The sequence below is a fragment of the Tupaia chinensis genome, unplaced genomic scaffold (genome assembly GCF_000334495.1).
Source record: "Tupaia chinensis unplaced genomic scaffold, TupChi_1.0 Scaffold000001_1, whole genome shotgun sequence".
Classification (NCBI taxonomy): domain Eukaryota; kingdom Metazoa; phylum Chordata; class Mammalia; order Scandentia; family Tupaiidae; genus Tupaia; species Tupaia belangeri.
The window spans coordinates 6,186,650-6,206,030 of NW_006159427.1; the positions used below are offsets into that span (position 1 = coordinate 6,186,650).

Sequence of the window (19,381 nt, forward strand, 5' to 3'; positions counted from 1 at the left end):
CTGCCCTGGGGCCAGCAGATGGAGAGGCAGTGAAGGCAGCTGAGTCCCACAGGACGGACTCCAGGGGTTAAGTCCAGGACTGGCAGCTTAAAAAAATCACACCAAACACTGTGTGTGTGCCCCAAACCTCAAGAGACTGGAGGAGTGGGAAGTGTGGTATGGCCATCTCCCCTGGGGGGTAATTTCTCACTGCGCCCCGCCCCCCAGCCCCAGTAAGCACACATGTCCGATAGCAAAACTTAAAACATCTCCATTTGCTACACAAGGAGGAATTACGTTGCTCCCCTGTTTAAGTGATTTCAATGGCTTTCCAAACTTTGGGGCTGGCTCCATAGCCAAGTGGTTAAGGGAGCCAGATCCCATGTTCAATGGCACTTTGAATTTCAGCCTTGGCAACTTGAGAAATACACAAGGTGTGAGTGTGTGTGTGTGAGAGTGTGTGTGTGTGTGTGTGTGTGTGCATACATACGGAAGAAGGGACTGTGGCGTGACCACACACCATGGTGGAGGGGTGCTTTCTCCCTCCCTCTCTCTCTCCAATGAGTGCACCCACTCTCTTACAATTTGAAGGAAAGAAGGAAGGAAGGAAGGGGGGAGGAGAGGGGAGGGGAAGGGAGGGGAGGGGAGGAGAAAGGAGGGGAGGGGAGGGAAGGGAAACAGGGGGAAGGAAGAAAGAAAAAAGAGAAATACTTTGTAATAGGCTCACAATTAAGGTGGCCATCTTATTTATCACAAGGGGAAGAAAGGCCACGGCTGATGAAGCTGGAAGTGTGGCAGACCCTGGCTATCACCCTGGACTGTCGGGGTCAGCCCTCCTCACAGGCGCCATCAGCCAGCTCTGAACTCCTCCTCTTCCACAAACTACTGTTCGGCCACACTGAACTTACTCTGCAATCTCCCACTTCACAAGTTTTTTCTGCATGGGACTTCACGAACTATTCACTTTACCAAACATAGCTATTTTTCATGTGCTACCCCTGACCCATCTCTCACCCCTCTGACCACTCTGATTCCCTCAAATACCATCTTCAGGTTTCAACTTACATGCTGCTTACCCTGAAAGTTGTCTTCAACCCCTACCCCTGTTTGGATTTTGCACTGTTTATTCCACATTATTTCTATGTGTTTCCTTTTTACCTAATACTTCTCCTATCACCTTCATTAGTCTATACAGCGTAGAAGATGTTTCCCCGAGTTGTACCCATAGAGCCTGGCATACACAGGTATTGAATAAATAAGAATGAATGAGGATCTCCAGTGACATCTACAAATGAAAAGAAATAGAGAACTTTTCAAAAAGATCTGTGGAATAACTACATTATCTTTCCATAGCAGCTGCATACTTGGTTTTGGGTATGTATGTGTGCGTGTGTGTGCTTTAAAAAGTTCTATTACTTTAAAGGTATAGAGGTGTATTTTCAGGTTTTTTTTTTCTAGTACTATGAATTTATGTAAGGTAGAACAGCAATCTTTAAAAGTAAGTACGTTCTCATATGTTAAAGACAACATTCACATTAATGCCCATGAACTGCATTTTTCATATTTTAACTGTTCAATTAGTAACCCATGTACAAATGTCATATTTCACTATACCTTGTTTCTACTTCAAAAGAAAAAAAAAGCAAATATTTCAGCTTATTCCCAGAACAAAAGGGATTAACTGATTATTATTATATTCAGGAATAGTGTAAAATTTATTTTGGGACTAAGTTTATTCAAGTGATTCCCTACAGAAGTAAGATTCAAAGTGACAGTGGTTAATATAAATGAGCTGAAGGGGAAAAAAGAGTTAAATGGTAAGTCAAAAAGGGAAGAAAGATCTTTTCTAAACATTGCTGTTGCCAGGCACATCATCGCGTCTGGAACCTCATCCACTTTCAATACTTGTAACTTGAATATACATTTCTTCATGCTGACTTCTCACCCAACCCTTAGTCACTCTGCTATATAAATATGGAAAAATAAAATAGAAAATAAACATTTTCAATAACGAAATTTGACTATTATTATACTATTTTATCAAATATATCTTCTCACCCCATGGAAAGTCATACCACTCTCTTGACCCAAATATGTTTCCATGCTTACATTCTTGTTGCTAACTATTCCATTTCAAACACTCTTGATAGGACCCCTAAATCACTTCTTTACCTGAAATACGCCTCTTTAGTTTCTAATATTCTCAAACCAAGACAAGGATCTCAAAAAAGAGTATAACAAGCTTCTCATAGCTAACCGCACCCTCCCTGGCTAATATCAGCTTATTGTGTACAGTCTAAGACCAGATCAAGACATCTTCAGAGCATTTTTAGCTAAGAATCTCATTCCTTTAACTTTCTAAACATACTTTGTCTTTAATATCAAGCAACTTTTCTGCTGTGATATGATCCTTATTCTTCTAGAACTACAATTTATTTAACCTCCTGAACCACTACATATTACTTTCATATTTTTAAAAAATTTACGGACAGTACATGTACTTGCTAGAGAGAAGCAGAGAAAGAAAGAGACCAAGAGAGGGAGAGAGCATGGTCCAACGGGGCGTAGTCACGTGACTATCTCTTCTCCCTAACTCCATCCTGTTGGGATTTTGGGCACACATGTACATGAGCCTGGTATGTTTTTCAAGTCATCAGGGCTGGGATTCAAACTGTGTAATTCGCCATGTGGGATCTGGCTCCTTTAACCACTAGGTCATGGGGCCAGCTCAGCAACAGGAATTTTGAAATGTTTTGTGTAGACTTTTGGAGCAAAAATGAGTGACAAACTTGGTAGGAAATGGGCAAAGGTGAATTGAAGTCTGTCTACCAATATTTTACCAGTATTTGAGACCAGAAAACCACTCGGCTCTGAAAACAGTATGATGTTTTCAAACATGAATTGGTAGAGGGACAGGAGGTGGGGTGGAAGAAAAGGAATGCTGAAATGATCCTGCAGAAAAACAGATCTATTCGTCAGATGTACTGGAATACCAGTCCCTGTCTAAGTAAAATGAACCTAAACAAAATCACTAGCAGGTTCTTTAATTCTGTACTCTTAACTTCATTTCAACGAAAAATGACCTCCCGGCTACACTGTATTTGCCAACTGAAATTCTCAATCTCTTAACTATTTTGTCACAATATAATCAAAAGCAAATTCTCTTTTCTAAATAGAATGTAGGCTATTAAAATACTACGCATTATTTGAAAACACATTTACTTGAAAACTGCTGTTCAAAACAAGATTCCGCTGAAGTCTCAGAAAGCGGCCCCTTAGAAGGTATTGATTACAGGTGTAATGCGTCCTCACCTTCACGTTGGGTTTTGACAGTAGTTTCAACAGCTCTCTGATCTCACTGCTTAAGGGCTTGCTCTGAAGCTCTTCAGCCAGCTGTGAGGGAGATTATAGGGACACAGAGAACATTCAGTAAGAGCGTTGTGAGGTCTGGTGCGTGACCACTGAGCATCTATCTCGTTCGAGGCTATTCCGTGCCAGTGTTTAAGGAGAAGTCAGCGTGAAAGAAAACAGACCATCCATCACTGCTCTTCTCCGTTGGCCCTTACTAGTCCAGATCGAAGCCCAGGCTCTCAGCAGAGTAAAGCACGAGTGGTCCTATCAGCCGGTCCCCCTCTGATTTACTACAATGAGGAAAAACCCCAGCACTTCATCTATGTGAACGGTCTTTCGCATACAGACAAAGAACCACTTGTAAAAAAGACTGGATCAAGCTTTAACACTGTGCAAAAAAAAAAAAAAAAATCTTCTGAATGAGGTGGTGAAATCCATAGGGTTTCCAAAAAATTCACAGTAGCTTTGCTGTTTAGAGCTACGGTAAAAAGAACTAGAATGCTCCTAATAGAGCAAATGGTCTGAAACTTTCATGTTTGCCTAGAGAGACCAAGAAGTCTGTACAATATATAACCATGGTCATCACAAAATGACCCAAAACAGGATGGCCGCCGCCTGGTACCACACGGGCTGACTGCACGGACAACGGTGATTAAGAATCCACATTTGTTGTTCACATCTCAAGGAAAGGTGGAAACTTTGAACCTGCTGCGTGTTCTCCATAGAGAGCTTCCCGGCAAAATTTCTGATATATTTCATGCTTTAGGGAGGATCAGTTCATTTCCAAAAGACGAAAAGCAAGACTCAAACGGGGAAAAAAAAGGGAGGGGGGGGCTGAATTATGAAATATGCACTACATAATTCAGAATACAAGAATGCATTTTGTGCTTAATATCCTTCTGAAAACGTTGCATGAAATTTCCGCTTCCCCCTAATATTTCTACCACACTAAACATAATTGTTATCTCTGGAAAAGAACTTTTCCCTAGAAAAAGAGTATAACAAACTATAAACAAAGACAACATAAAAAAATTTGATGCAGTATTACATTTCAAAAAATTCCCTTTAGTTTTTCAAGCTAATGCTTTTGCAGAAATTTTAACTTACAAGAAGATACAAAAGTTTCTTTGCACTTAATCATTTAATGTGTAACAATATATTTTACCATTTAAATGCACAGCTCTGGTGAACTGTGAGATATTATGGTATATCATATTTACATAATAATCTTTTATTTTTTGGAAAAGAAATACTGGCATAACGAATGGGCCTTAATGACACTGGTGTATACACAAATGTTTTTCAAAACCCTCCACAATAAATGCCTGAAAGTTGTTTTTTAAGCTTTCTCAATTGGTACTAAACCTTACTCCTGCAACTAAATCTAAACCATTATTCATCTTCATCTCAAAAAGTTTGTTCTGGAACACAGAAGACGCTTCATTAAACAGACACATTAAAACATACTTGCAATCTCTTTAGATAAAAACAGAAGGGCAAACAACCGGGGAGTAAACCCATAGCACATAACTTGGATGTTGACTAACGTGCGCTTTATTTTCTAATTCAGATATAAAATATATCAAAGAAAACCCATTTCTTAAGATGGTCAACTTTTAAAAATTATATTATGACCCTGATAGCTTTCTAAATTGAATTATGTTTTATCGTAATGAAAAGAAAAAAATTAAAAAGCAACATATAAGCTACAGGATGTCACTACAAACCTCTAAACCTTCACACCAAATATATTTCCCGTCCAGCCTACTGTCCTTCATAGTTATTCCAGGTGTGCTCTCAATTCATCCGAGTCCGAAAGCTAACAGTGAGAATCAGCACGTTAGTTCCCCCCCAGGTTTAAAATAAAATTATAGCTACAGGAAATTAACTACTCCATCAATGCCAACTGCTTCGAAAATTTATTTTTTGGTTATGAAGGTAATTTGGAAAGGTCTAATATCCATAAATCATTACTATGCTTTATAATCCACTTTCAAAACAATCCTCTCTTTTCAGGTATTTCATATGCCTTATTCCTACATGCGTCTCTGTCTTTTTTTTTAGTACTGTCAGCAATACCATATCTCATCTGTCTTTATTTCTCCAAAGCATTCTTCTTGCCCGTGACTTTTCCAGAACACTAACAGCTGACAGCTTCTCTTCCCCCCACGGAGCTAAACCCTAAAATGTCTATTACGTAGTTATCAAGGCAGAAGAAGAGGATAACTACGTAGACGCAAAATGTTCAGGACAGGAAAGTGCTGAAAATCAGCATAATGTCAGCCTTGACTCTGTGATGACAGAACTTTTGGAAACATTTGCAACTTCTCCGGGGGCTCGCTCCTAGGCTCACACACAAGCTGTCTTGCAGCCGGGTGCGTCCTGCCCCAGCCAGGCCCGTGGCAGACACGTCCTGGCCAGCTCAGAAAGACACACTTACTTCATCGGCCAAGGCTGCCGCGCCATGGAGGATGGGCACGGGGCTCTGCTTCTCGTAGTAGTGCAGCTTTTCATGAATCTGGAAGAAAACCAAATGAACCTCAGTTCAGCTGTGGGAAGACAATCACAGATAGGCAAATCTACAAAAGGAATCTGATCCCTTGAACACTCTAAAATTATATGTTCATATAAACCTATGGATTGTACATAACTATGCATAATTCATCTGTTAAGGTCCAGTTGAAGTCAAATGGATTAAAAAAAAAAAAAAAAGCTTTATCAGACAGAACCCACATAAAAACTAAACCCTGATATTCCCCCTGAACAAACATGTTTGTTTTCTAAAATCTCTAACTTTTAAAATATATTGCTTTGATGCACCAAGGAAATGTTATACTTTATATTCCTGCTAAAAACATAAACTCTGATTTTAGCTAAGCAGTAAGCTGGCAGTCACATTCCCACAGGGTGACACGTAAGAGCCCCAGGAGCGAAGACGCCAGCCCCGTGCACAGCTGCACGTCACGTGCAGGACATCTTACCTAGCGCACGGCTTTCACTTATTACTCTTTTCTCAAACTGCTAACATTTTCCCCAAAACTCAAATTTCTAAGGAACAAATGTCTATAACCAAGAGACAGTTCTCATCACTATTCAGCCTAAACAGAATTTTTAAAAATGTAAAACGAATTATATTAAGAAATAAAAATGAAATTGGTTCTTTAGTTTTCATCATGACCCGAGAAACACAAAGGCAGAACTTATTTTAATGTAACTGAAGACAAATAGAAATCTCCAAAAAAAATCTGGCATTCTGAAGTTAAGAAATGAACGATGCATTGACAAATCGTAACTGTTGGCTCACGTTTAATCTATTTCAGCTCTTGTACAAGGTGTCCTCAACCTTTTTACTTGAAAACTCACCATAGACTCTTATTTGTAGTTGAAGAACATGGTCCCCCACTGCATAGATGGAAAATAAAAAACAGTTGCACCTCACGACTTCCCGTTTTTAATATGTATCAGGTGATATGCTCTTTAATTACACTCAAAGCTAACCCAATTCCCTTGTAAAAATCTGGAAGGTAGATTTCATTTTGATTAGCCAGAGGCTCAGAGAGGATCCCATTACCTTTTTGGCAACCTGGTGGTGATGCAAAGCGACAGGGAAAGAATTTTGACACTTATGATATTACCAGAATGATCAGGGCAACGTTTTTACTTCATAGCTCCAAAACTTTAAACATTTATCTCATCTGGGTAAAAATAAATTTTAAACAATACAAGCTATAGAAAGACTTGGTCTAGGAAGCTCTAAAAGTTTCATTTAAAATCAAGAGCTAAATGAGTTTTGCTTAAACAATCATCAAGTCTAGGTCACCTCAAAATATACCACCACAGAATACTCAACTGACCCGTCGAAAAAGGGATCTGATTTTATTGCCATTACATGTGTCTATATCTGCCCTGCTGCTATCATACAAAGGCACATATATTAAGTACTTACTACGTGCCTGTCTTACTGACATGAGCTGCCACACTAGTAACAGTCTTTAAGGAGTTCAATATTTTACTTCCTGAACCCTCAGAAGAACAGGAAGGAGAGGAGTGGAGCAACATCATCTCACTTGACAGATAAACAGACTTTGGAGTGCAATGTCTCGCTGCAGTCCCAGATAGGAAGTGCCGAGCTGGGATTTCAAGCTCCCGCCATCTGGCTCAGCCTCAGGGCTCTTAATCACCCACTTTCCTGCCTCTCAGACTAACATCTCGTCCGCCTTCTTCACCGGTTTCATTCAGCACCGAATGAACGTGACCTGTGTGCAGGGCTGAAATTCGTCTGGACAGATGTGTGACAAACAGTAAAGGCTGTTTTCAGCGGCCATTCGATGACTGCTGGTTCCTCTCCAGCCTACTCCCTTATCTTTTCATTCTGACAGCTTCCAATTTTCCTAGATTACCTTGTATTAAAATTATAATTACAACTTAAGCCTGCACACCCCAAAATAATGTTATTTTTCCACTTAATTTGCTTCTTCTGAGTGTTCTTTTAAAAAGACAGCCAGTTCTTCCTCCATCATCTTCTCTAGACCCTTGTCCCAGCGATATAATAACCCACCCTATGAGCTCACCCCTGGACTTGGTACTATACAAGAAATTTCAAATGTTCTAAATTTTCAAAATACTGGCAACACTGACTTTTACTTCACCATACATTTTATTTTAAGGTTTCTGCCATAAGGGCACATGTGCTCACTGGAGAGAGAAAGAGAGAGGCAGAGAGGGGAAATGAAAAATCACTCCCCCCCTCCCCGGGGGGGAGATGGCCACAGTATAATCTTTTTCTCCTCCATTCTCCTGAGATTTTGGGCATCCACACACATGCATTCAGCATGAGTTTCAAGCCACCATGTCCAGGACTTTAACCATGGTCAGCCATGTAGGAGTCTAGTGCCTTAACCACCATGCCACCTGCTGGTCCCTCGCAACATTTTTTTTTTTTTTTGAGAGGTTTTTGCTATAGGGCACGTGCGTGTGCCAAATAGCCAGAGAGAGATAGAGAGACAGAAAGTGAGAAAACACCCCCCCCGGGGCGGGGATGGCCACGCCGCAATCCTTTTGCCCCCATTCTTCTCTTGGGATCTTGGGCATGCACACACACGCATCCAGCGTGAGTTTGAAGCCACTGGGTCCAGGATTCAAACTGCGGTCAACTACATGGGAGTCCAGCAACATAGCCATTACGTTAACTGCTGGTCCCTCGCAACATAATTTTTAAAACTAGGCAGGAAAGTAAAACTTAAAGTAATTTTGAACAGTTCACTCACTGTCTCTAAAAATACTGGCACAAATTGTGCTTTTTATTAGTATTTATAACACCCAGGGCAGAAAATAAAAAACCAAAATGACCTCGTGATTCTAATATAAAGAACAGGTTATGTATACAGACTTCACCCTAAGGCTGCCCAATAGAACTTCAGTGACCTTGAAAATATTCTTCTCTTGGGACCAGCAGTTGGCATAATGGCTGTGTCGCTGGACTTCCATGTAGTTGACTGTGGTTCAAATCCCGAACCTGGTGGCTTAAATTTATGCTGGGCACATGTGCATGTGTGCCCAAGATCCCAAGAGGAGAATAGAGGAGAAGGGATTGCGGCATGGCCATCCCCGCTGGAGGGGTGATTTCTTGCTTTTTGTCTCTCTGTCTCTGTTTTTCTGGTGAGCACATGTGCCCTATAGCATAAACCTCCCCACCCCCACCAAAAAAAAGAAAGAAAGAAAATGTTCTGTTCTGCCTATCCAACATGGCGGCACTAGCCACGTGTGACTTTTGAGCTCTGGATCCCTGGCTAGTAAACTTGAGGGACTGAGTTTTTAATTGTATACATTTTAATTAATTTAAACTTAGATACCAATATGTAGCTAGTACTTTCCATCTTGGTTAATACAGCACAGCTTTTTACATTTATATTTATAGTTTTTCTTTCTTTTCTGGAAAAGTTCACTCTGACGTACAGTTTTGCAAATCTCCCAAGTGGTAACACCTTGGAATCCAATAGACAACTACAGAACCAGAGACAGAGCTGATCACCAATAAGGCAAACTAGCACCTGTTATTAACTATCAAGTATGGCCAAACCTGCAAAGCAACACTCATTTTAACTGAAGATTTCCCTTTGCAGATTCAACTAAAGAACAGAAGTGCACTTCATTTTTCTTTTCCCAGAACCAGCAAGGGATAAGTTGAGAAAGAAAAGGAGTTAGGGGTGAAGCAGTCTGGAGAAGAGGAGATTCAGGCTGTATTAATTTCAGATGACAGACAATATATAATCATTCAAAAGTAAGGTCTTCGGGGTGGGGGATAGGATCCCCTACCAGGGTTCTCACACCATCACTCACCTCGGTCACAGCCGGCCAAGACGCAGTCATGCCTGAGCCTGAGCCTGGTGTGCTCATGGAGGTCCTGGGACGTGAACCCGGGACTGTGGCCATGACACCACCGCACTACCAACTGCTCCCCAGAGGGATTCGTTTTTTCTAATTACACTTGTAATCAGCTAAAATAAGTTTCTATCTGTAAGTCAGTTAAAATAAAAACTTCTATATATAAGCAGTTCTTATAAGAAAGCGACCTTCACTGACAGACCTCCTGAAATGAAATGTCCGGATATAATAAGGGATTCTGGAGCCCATGACCTAACCTTAGCCACGTATACCGACCATAGAACAGTTTTACATGAAGCTTCAAAAGTAACGAAAGTATGATAGAACGTAACTGGTCCGCATGCAATCATCTGTTTTAAACCTCTCTATGACATGTGGAGGTATTTAAACTCGGTAATTCCAAGATCGCTATCTGCTTTGCACTGGGTCATCGGAAAAGTCATGATGTGTTTTTCTAAGTGAAAACGAGTCATGACTTCCACGACCCAATATTGCATTATGTCAGTCTAAGCTGTAATCCTTTACCTCGCTTCCAGGTATAAAAAAGTATTGAAAATAATTCCTCAGGCGTTTGAATGGCTAGCACATAAATTAATAATATCCGATCAAGAATTAGTCCACGTATGCATGCATACTCCATCTCCCTCCTTTATTTAAAAATGTGGAGGGAAGGATGCAGGAATTTTGGCTATTAAGAAAAAAAAAAATCTAGGGGCCAGCAGGTGGCATGGTGGTTAAGGGCACTGGACTCCCACATGGCGGAACACATTTACAGGACCAGTTTAATAGTGCTTCATTATTGTATCTGATTTAAATCTGCCCTATCCTAGTGTCAGTCAGGGACAGGGAGCTGACACGGGACGGGGCATGTTGTGTCCTTCCATATCCCCCTGCTGCCCTGTTACATGGGACTATATGCAGTTCTGTAACGCAGTCGCAGACCTGGTGGCTTGTTTTCTCACTCTCTCTCTCTCACTCTGTCCCTTTTTGGTCAAATGAAAATAAATAAGTTAAATAATATAATTTAAAAAAAGAAAGAAAGAAAAATCTATGGGACATGGGATAGCCAGAAAGAGCTGGAACTCACACACTATGCTGTGTAGGAACAAAAAAATATATACCAAAAAAAAAAGTATTATAATGGGTGGACCCTCTATTTAAAAACAATAACTTAATCTTTCTTCAAAACAAACACAACAGGGACCAGCAGTTAGCGTAATGGCTATGTCACTGGACAGCGGTTTGAGTCCCGGACCCAGCAGCTTAAACTCACACCAGGCGCGTGTGTGTGCGTGCCCAAGATCCTGAGAGGAGAATGGAGGAGAAGGGATTGTGGCATGGCCATTTCCCCTGGGGGGTGATTTCTCGCTTTCTGTCTCTCTGTCTCTCTCTCTGCCTGGCGAGCTCACGAGCCCTATAGCAAAAAGAAAAAAAAATCCTCCTTCTCTCCTTCCCCTTCCTCCCTGGTGAGCACACATGCAATAGCAAAATTTAAAATAATAATAATAATAATAATAAATAGATAATTCTTTAAAAGAAAAATAAAGAAGAGAAAGAAAGGTAGCCTGGGGAAGAGATAAGAATGCATACAGAGGGAGAACCTGGGGTGACCCATTGAAGCAAGTTGTCTCTCTTTCATGCCCTAGGCACTAGTTGAGCAGCTGAACGCAGAGAACAAGAGTAAGTTCTTATGGAGTCATTTCTGCCATTATTTCAGTACTACTTCTGAATAATTAGCTTAAGACAAAAACACTCAGGCACACCTGCTGCTGGTAGTGCTAAAATGATAAAGTGCTGGATATCCAGTCAACCATGAAATCGAAAATTCAAGAGTGCATTAATACTTTCCTTTCCTCCCTCTCTTTTTATCTTTGCCTTCCATTCCTGTGATGAAGGGACATGAAGAAAGTTGGCAGAACACTGGGAAAGAGCAGGGCTGGGCAGACTGTTACCTGCCCTAAGAATGATTTGCGGCTCCTACGGGGTCACTTGACCCCCTGAAGGTGGGATATTCCAGCCGGCAGTGTGGAAAAGGCTCTGGGTGGCGGCTGTGCACTCCAGAAGGACGGGGCATTGGGCACTTCCCAGAGCAGGGTGAGACGCTGGCTGCCGCAATCCCAATCCCAGGGCCAGTTAGGCAAGACTATCAAAATACCTTTCCTTTTTGTCACCTCCCAGCACCAGCGCAAGAGGAGAGCCAAGTCTCCTTTCAGAGCAAACCAGTCCCTCTCCCTAGAAGTGCTGGGCAGTAGGGGGATAGGAAGGACACAATACGCCCTGTCCTATGTCAAGCCCCCCATCCTGGACTGGCACTAGAGATGGGGGAGATTTAAATCAGATACAACAATGAAGCACTGTTAATCTGGTTCTGTAATAACTGATCATGTCGGGGGGCCAGCAGATGGTGCAGTGGTTAAAGGTGCCGGACTCCCACATGGCTGATCGGAGTTCGAGTCCCAGACCTGGTGGCTTTCTCTCTCTCTCTCTCTCTCTCTCTCTCTACTTCTGTCTTGCTATGGCCAAATTAAAATAACAATAATGACATGTAAAATAAAGTAAATTATTCTTAAAAAAAAAAATCTGTCACTTAAAAAAAAAATTACTGAGTACCCCAAAAAGTTATATCTATTGACACTTACAGGACTACAACAATATCTAAGAAAAAAAGAATTAAATATATCAATTTGCTCTAAATAATAACAAATATGTTAAAATGACATGTTTTATAAAAAATAAATATACTTCTCAAAACAAAAATTTTAGAAGAGTGGCACTGTTTTACAAATTTGTAAATACTGTGCATTTCTGGCTGAAAAGAACTGAGCTGAAGCCCTCCCTGCTTCTCCATCCTCTCTGTTGGGGTATGGCGCTTTGACTGGACGACATGAAGAAGATCAGGCCTCACGAAGACTTGTAATTGAAGAGAGAGGACTATTTTAGGAACGTTTTAGCTAATTCAAGATAATCACTGACATATACAAAACTCTACAGCTGACAATTTTTTAAAAATTTATTTATTCCATAAAAGAGAGAGAGAGAGACAGACAGTGATCCAGCACTCCCTCTGAGCCTGACGCCATACTCCATGTTAGCCAGCCCCAGGTCATGGATACCCAGAGGCCTGCACACTCAAGGAAGTCTCCGGATGTGCACAGCACCCTTCCGGTGTGGGTCAGCCTGACAGAGCAGTGCCCATGGCCTGGTCCCCTACAGATGGCAATTTCTCAGCGGGGAGGCACCGTGGACTCCGCACAGCAATGAGTCTTTTTTAACGCAGGGCCCTACCCACCACGGTCCCTCCTGCACTCTGTGTAGCTCTGTCACCTGTGCATGATTTTATAACCTTGTGCATCCATCATTGGGAAAATACTTCTTGAGTTTATGCACCTGTTCTAAATGGTTTTATGCACTTCACAGTACAATAACAACAACAACAAAAAAAACATTTGTTAATGTCTCATGGAAACAGCCTTTATGTACTGGAAAGCTGGCGACCTTCCAGTGGCAGATACAAGTTTTTTGAAATTCTAATGTTTACCTAAAAGCTCAGACATTCTTGTTGGCAACAATATAGTTTGTTGTTGTCTTTGAAATGACAAGTTCACTTCTAGCTTGAAGAAAATGTCTTTTAAACACCACCCAATCTCAATAAACATAGTTTCTAAAGGTGTCCTTTGAAAAAGCAGCTATTTAATAGTTTAGTCCTCAAATCATGCAATTCCACAATTGCTTCTCCTTGAGATGATTACAACTGTGGTTTGCAGCAAAGAGCTTTCCAAGTGCACTTGACCCTGGGACACATGGGTTTGAATAGTGTAGATTCACTTCCATGAGCATATTTTTTCAGTAAATATATTGAGATATACAGTATAGCACTGTAAATCTATTCTCCTTATAATGTTCTTAATGACTTTTTTTTTTCTCTAGCTCTCTTTATAGTCAGAGTATAGTATATAAGACATGTAATATAAAAAGTGTTAATTAACTGCTAGTTTTATCAGTAAGACTTCCTGTCAGGGACCAGCAGTTAGCCTAATGGCTACGTCGCTGGACTCCCACATAGTCGACCGTGGTTTGCGTCCAGGACCCGGTGGCTTAAAACTCACGCAGGGCGTGTGTGCATGTGTGCCCAAGATCCCGAGAGGAGAATGGAGGAGAAGGGATTGCGGCGTGACCATCCCCCCTGGGGGGGGTGATTTCTCGCTTTCTGTCTCTATGTCTCTGTCTGTCTGGCGAGTGCACGCGCCCTATAGCGAAAACCTCTCCAAAAAAAAAAAAAAGAAGACTTCCTGTCAACAAGAGGGTATTAGTAATTAAGTTTCAGAGAATCAAAAGTTAGTGAATTTTCAACAATTCCCACATCAATAAAGGACCAACTGAATTTCCCATTTCTCCTATATTAAAAACACTCAGGCCAGTCAGGGCATGGTGGTTAAGGAGGCTGGACCCCACATGGCTGACTGTGCAGTTCGAGTACTAGACTCAGCAGCTTGAAAATTGCTGGGTTTATATGTGTGCACATGCCCAAAGGAGAATGTGGCATGACCAATCCCATGGGGATGCTTCTCACCACCACCTCCATCTCACTACAGTGAGTGCACATGCCCTCTGGCAAAATTACCAAGCAAAAACAAAAGCACATTACGCCCAGACACATTGGTCCATGCTAAGACAATGCTCTCTACATGCAGGCACCACACAGGAGGCCCAGGGTCAATTCCTTGTGCAAGTTAAAGACTAGTCAAAGTGGCAGTCCAGAGACTTCAGAGGTTGTGGCAGAGGATCATAGCTCAAGGAAGGCCTGGGCTATGAGACCCTTTCTATAAAAGAAATGGGGGGTGGTGGCACACACCTCTAGTCCTGAGCCGGGAGGATCACAATAGGGAGACCTTGTCTTAAAAATGAACCAACGGAGCCAGCAGGTAGAACGGCGGTCAAGGCACTGGACTCCCACATGGCCAACCACAGTTCAATATCTAGACCTAGCAGCTTGCTTTCTCACTTTCCCTCTTTCTCGCTCTGTCCAAATTAAAAAATAACCACAAATAAAATTAAATAAATAATTTTTTAAAAAAGAACCAATAAATACTCCTGATAGTAAAGAGTCGAGGTTAAGATTTAATGTGATGGGACCAGCAGTTAGCGTAATGGCTATGTCACAGGACTCCCACGTAGTCGACCGCGGTTTGAGTCCCGGACCTGGCGGCTTAAACTCACGCTGGGCGCGTGTGCATGTGTGCCCAAGATCCTGAGAGGAAAATGGAGGAGAAGGAACTGCAGCATGGCCATCCCCCCTGGGGGGTGATTCCTCTCTTTCTGTCTCTGTCTTTCTGGTGAGCACACATGCCCTATACCAAAAAATCTCTCCAATAAAAAAAAAAAGAGTTAATGTGATTAGTAATTTTGACCACTTCACCACACACATTCTTAATTAAAACTGGAGTTTGGGTGCCTGACAGTGGCCCCCAGGGCTCTGCAAGGCTGACCAACATGAGATTTGGGGTTTGCATCCACAGACCCCCCCCCTGAACATACCAGGTACACATGATATGGGGCTGGCTGTGGCTAGGAGTATATCATTTCACCAAGAGACTGTTGGGGAGTCTCTCTCTCTCTCTGCTTCTGTCTCATTCCCTTCTGTCTCCATCTCTCTTGCTCACAGAAGAAACTTAAAAAAAAAAAAAAAAAAAGCTTTGTTTTTATTGTGAATGCATAGCGGAGAAAAATGCAATGACCCAATAACTAGCACCATTTGTTGTCACAACCTTGGTTTGCGTGACAGCACATGTAATTGTACTGATCAGGTTTTTTTTAGAGAGAGACTTTTGCTATTGGCGCGTCCACTCACTGGAGAAACACTGACAGACAGAGAAAAAGAGAGTGAGAAATCACCCCCTCCTCAGGGGTGGGGTGTGTGTGACCACACCACAGTCTCTTTTCCATTCCTCTTTTGGGACATTGGGCATGCATGCATGTGCATCTGGCATGAGTTTTAAGCCACCGGGTCCAGGACTCGAACTGTGGTCAACTACATGGGAGTCTAGCAGTTTAACCACTATGCCATCTGCTTTTACTACCGATGCAAATGCCAACCTGGTGAAAAAGGCAAATATACTATCATCATGAAAAATAATTTTTACCTTATGGACCCTCAAAATAGCCTCAAGGACCTTCAGAGATCCACAGACCACACTTTGAGAACCACCAATACGCACAAACTCCGAATACGTGATGTAACAGAGAAGGAAACCTCCCATTTCTTTGTGGCTGCCCAACTCCTAGCGAGTTGCATGGCTCTCATACAGGAATGCAAATGCTTTTTACCTAGTGCATACTTTCTTTAAAATGTGGCATTTCACCTGAAACCACAAGCCCAGGCTTGCGATGCTGCTGTTTTCAGAACCAGGTGGTGCTTTTCTATAAAACCCTGATTCTGGGGTCTGAAGAGGGCTGGCAAGTGATAGGGAAAAGACTGCATAGTTTCTTAAAGAGAGACACTGAACAGATTTCAATATTTCATGAAACTTAAATTTGCTTAGTGTTTTAGTTTGTCATTATTCACACACACACACACACACACACCCCTGCCCCACAGTTCTGCATCTGAAGCCTTTCACTCTGGGCTAGCTGCAGAAGTTAGTGCATTTCACTTAAGCAACTTCTACAGTGCCTCTGGCCCAGCTCCGTATGGCTATCATCTTATTTATTGCCCCATTCCAAAACTGTCCTTTCTTTTATATGATTTATGTAAGTTTTTCAACTTCATATCTTTACTTTCATATATTGAGTTGTCGGGAAAGTCGTGACGTATTTTTTTCTATGTAAAACATGTGCCATGACTTTTTTGACATCCCAATATTTTTTTGTTCTATAACTCTATTTTCCCACTTTTATAACACCATACAATGTTATTTGCTTACACTGCCACCATCACCACTGGGATATTTTAATACACTCAAATATATACTGTAGCCTAAATACCTAAAATATGGTATTTCCCCTCCCTCAAGGTTTCACGTAACACACAGCTACCATGACCCTCTTATTCCTGGCAGACTTACCTAAAATGTTTATCTTCCTATAAAATCTATTTTTCACTGTGAATTCATTTTTAAAGAGAAAGTCAAACCTGCTATTCATGTGAAACTTGTCAGACATGAATAATTCCATACACATCGTGGTCTGTAAGAAATAGAAACTTGTAACTTCTTTGCACATAGGAAGATGGTCCCTAGGAGGATGGAGCGAATTTACATGAAAACCAATCACTTTAATCTTGTTCCCAAACAAATTTTCCTACCACCTCAAAACTAAACACTTCAGGCTTCTAATATATAAGGTAAAAATATATGCAATTTATTTTTAATAGAAAAATGAAACCTAGACTTTCAAAGACAATTATTTCCCCAACTTTTTACTCTATTAATTCCCTAGAATCATATAGGTATATGTTAAAACTTATTTACAGATATGAACTTGTAAAAATTTTTATGTCTTTTACTAGCTTTAAAACTTTCACAAGCTTCATACCAAAAAGTATATAAAATTTGATGATTTTCAAATGGCAAAAGTTAATACACTATTACTGACCTAGTTTAATCACTCAAGAAATCCAAGTCATAATTCACAAGGCAATTGAATTTAACTTTCAGGGTTGGAGCCATCAAGTTCTACTCTGAAATCAAGCTGAAATTTCCTTGGTTTTTGATCAATTAAATCAAAGCACTGTTTAATATTAAAACCTAAACGCAACACACTTTGGACCTCAGGAACACAAAGATAGCTCTCCAAAGGAGCAAAAAAACAGTTTTTCCATCAAATTAATACTTCGCATGTGGAGAGAGCAATGATTCCACTAAAGAAGAGAAGGCCTTCCTTCAAAGTCCAGGACAAGACACTTTAGTTTCAAGATGGTGAATTTAGTACGTAAGTTGATCACCTTTCCTACTCAGAATCCCATGGAAATGACCAAATATACATACACACACAAAAAATTCTAATGCACGGTAATAGAGAGAAAAATGCCATCTAAAAGTCGGGAAATACCAAAACACTTCTAAACACATGAAGATAAAAGTAGGAAAAGCCTATTTGAATCATCATATTCTATATTCACAGATAAAGTCCTGCTTTAGAGAAATGGACATGTGTAGTCCAAAGAACCCCAAGCTCAAGAGACGCACAGTTCAGGAAGAGTGGGGAATAGGTAATTAACTCATCATTCAGCGTACATCTGCTAAGAGCTGTGGCTGGCTGCCTCTAATATGACTCCCAGGAATCCCTCCCTCCCATCATCTTCTCCCCTGTGCACTGGCGGGACCCAGTGACGTGACTCTACTGAAATAAAAGAAGCAAAAGTGATGGGCAATTCCTTCTGAGACTAGGTTTTCAAAAACCATGACTTCTGTCTTGCTGGCGTAAACCCACGCCCCCTCCCCGACCCACGTGCTCTTGTCTGACCTCTTCCAGCCTCACGTCTCTTTTCTGAGACCCTTTCTTTTCCCTGTCACAGGAGCTTATAATGACATTGGACCCATCTGAACACTCCATCTGTAGATGCTTAGAATAATTTTATGTCTGCAATGTTTCTTCTGCCATCTACGTGACACGTCCTCAGGTTCCAGGGGAAAGGGACATGAACATCATCTAGGGAGTGGGAAGGATGTCATTCTATCCACCACAGCTGATGTTCCTCACACCTCAGTCTCCACACAGTACTTGGAACCTCCCACCCGGTGGCCCTTCACTAACATTTTTATTTCTATTTCATGAGTTGAGATTGGCCTATAATTTGCCTTATTGCACACTCATACTTTCTGGTTCTGATATTGAGGTTACATCGAGTTCTGTAGAATGAGAGAGGCATGCTGTCTTTATCTTCTGGAAGAGTTTACAGATTAGAATGGTCTAGTCCTAGAAAGTTTGGTTGAATGCAACAGTAAAACCATCTGAGCCTGGTGGTTTTTTAAAACTAATTTTAACATCCTCCTCCCCCTTTTTTTTGCCAATTCTATAAATTATGTTTTTCTAGGAATTCTCACATTTCAACTGAGTTTTCATGTCCTGAAATTGCTTATTGTATTCTCTAATTACCTTCTTAGTCTCTGCTGGATCTGTGCTTAATCCATCTTTTATACATTCGCACCTATCTGGCCGGAAGACTACTTCATTAGTGTTTTCAAAGAACCAATCTTTGCAGTCACTGGTCCCTTGATTTCCTAATTCACAATACCCACTCCTAACTACCTATTTCCTTTCTCCACCTTTAGTAGGTGATCATTCTGTTGCTCTTTTAAAATTCCTTAAGCTGAAGGCTTATAAACTCATTCATTTTCTCCTTTCTCCTTAGAAGTCCTACCATAAGCACTCAAAGTATTTCATGAATCTCCTTAGAAACAGTTCATCTTTCGCTGTATGCCACAAGTTCTGTTCTATACAGTACCAGGTTCTACGTATTTTTTAACTCCTATTATGATTTTTTGTTTGGCCCTTGAGTTATCAGACTCATGTGTATTTTAAATTCTCAAATATATGTCTTTTATAAATCCTGTTCATCACTGATTTCTACCTTAAATACAGTGAAGGCTGTGTCAATTACCTGACTATTTTCTCTCAGGGCTTTGATGGGGAGGTCTGGGAGTTAGTAAACTACATGTCCTAACTCCTT

At 41.1% G+C, this 19,381-nt stretch overlaps 1 protein-coding gene across 1 annotated transcript in view; it reads right to left on the minus strand.

Annotated features, from left to right (window-relative positions):
* Window positions 1-19,381, minus strand: part of MPP7 (MAGUK p55 scaffold protein 7) — a 217,424-nt gene that overhangs the window by 117,647 nt on the left and 80,396 nt on the right. Inside the window, exons 3-4 of the mRNA XM_027770169.1 lie at window positions 5,771-5,848; window positions 3,292-3,372 (exon numbers count right to left, since the gene is read on the minus strand). Coding sequence (XP_027625970.1) covers window positions 3,292-3,372; window positions 5,771-5,848 — 159 coding nt within the window. The remainder of the gene's footprint in view (window positions 1-3,291; window positions 3,373-5,770; window positions 5,849-19,381) is intronic.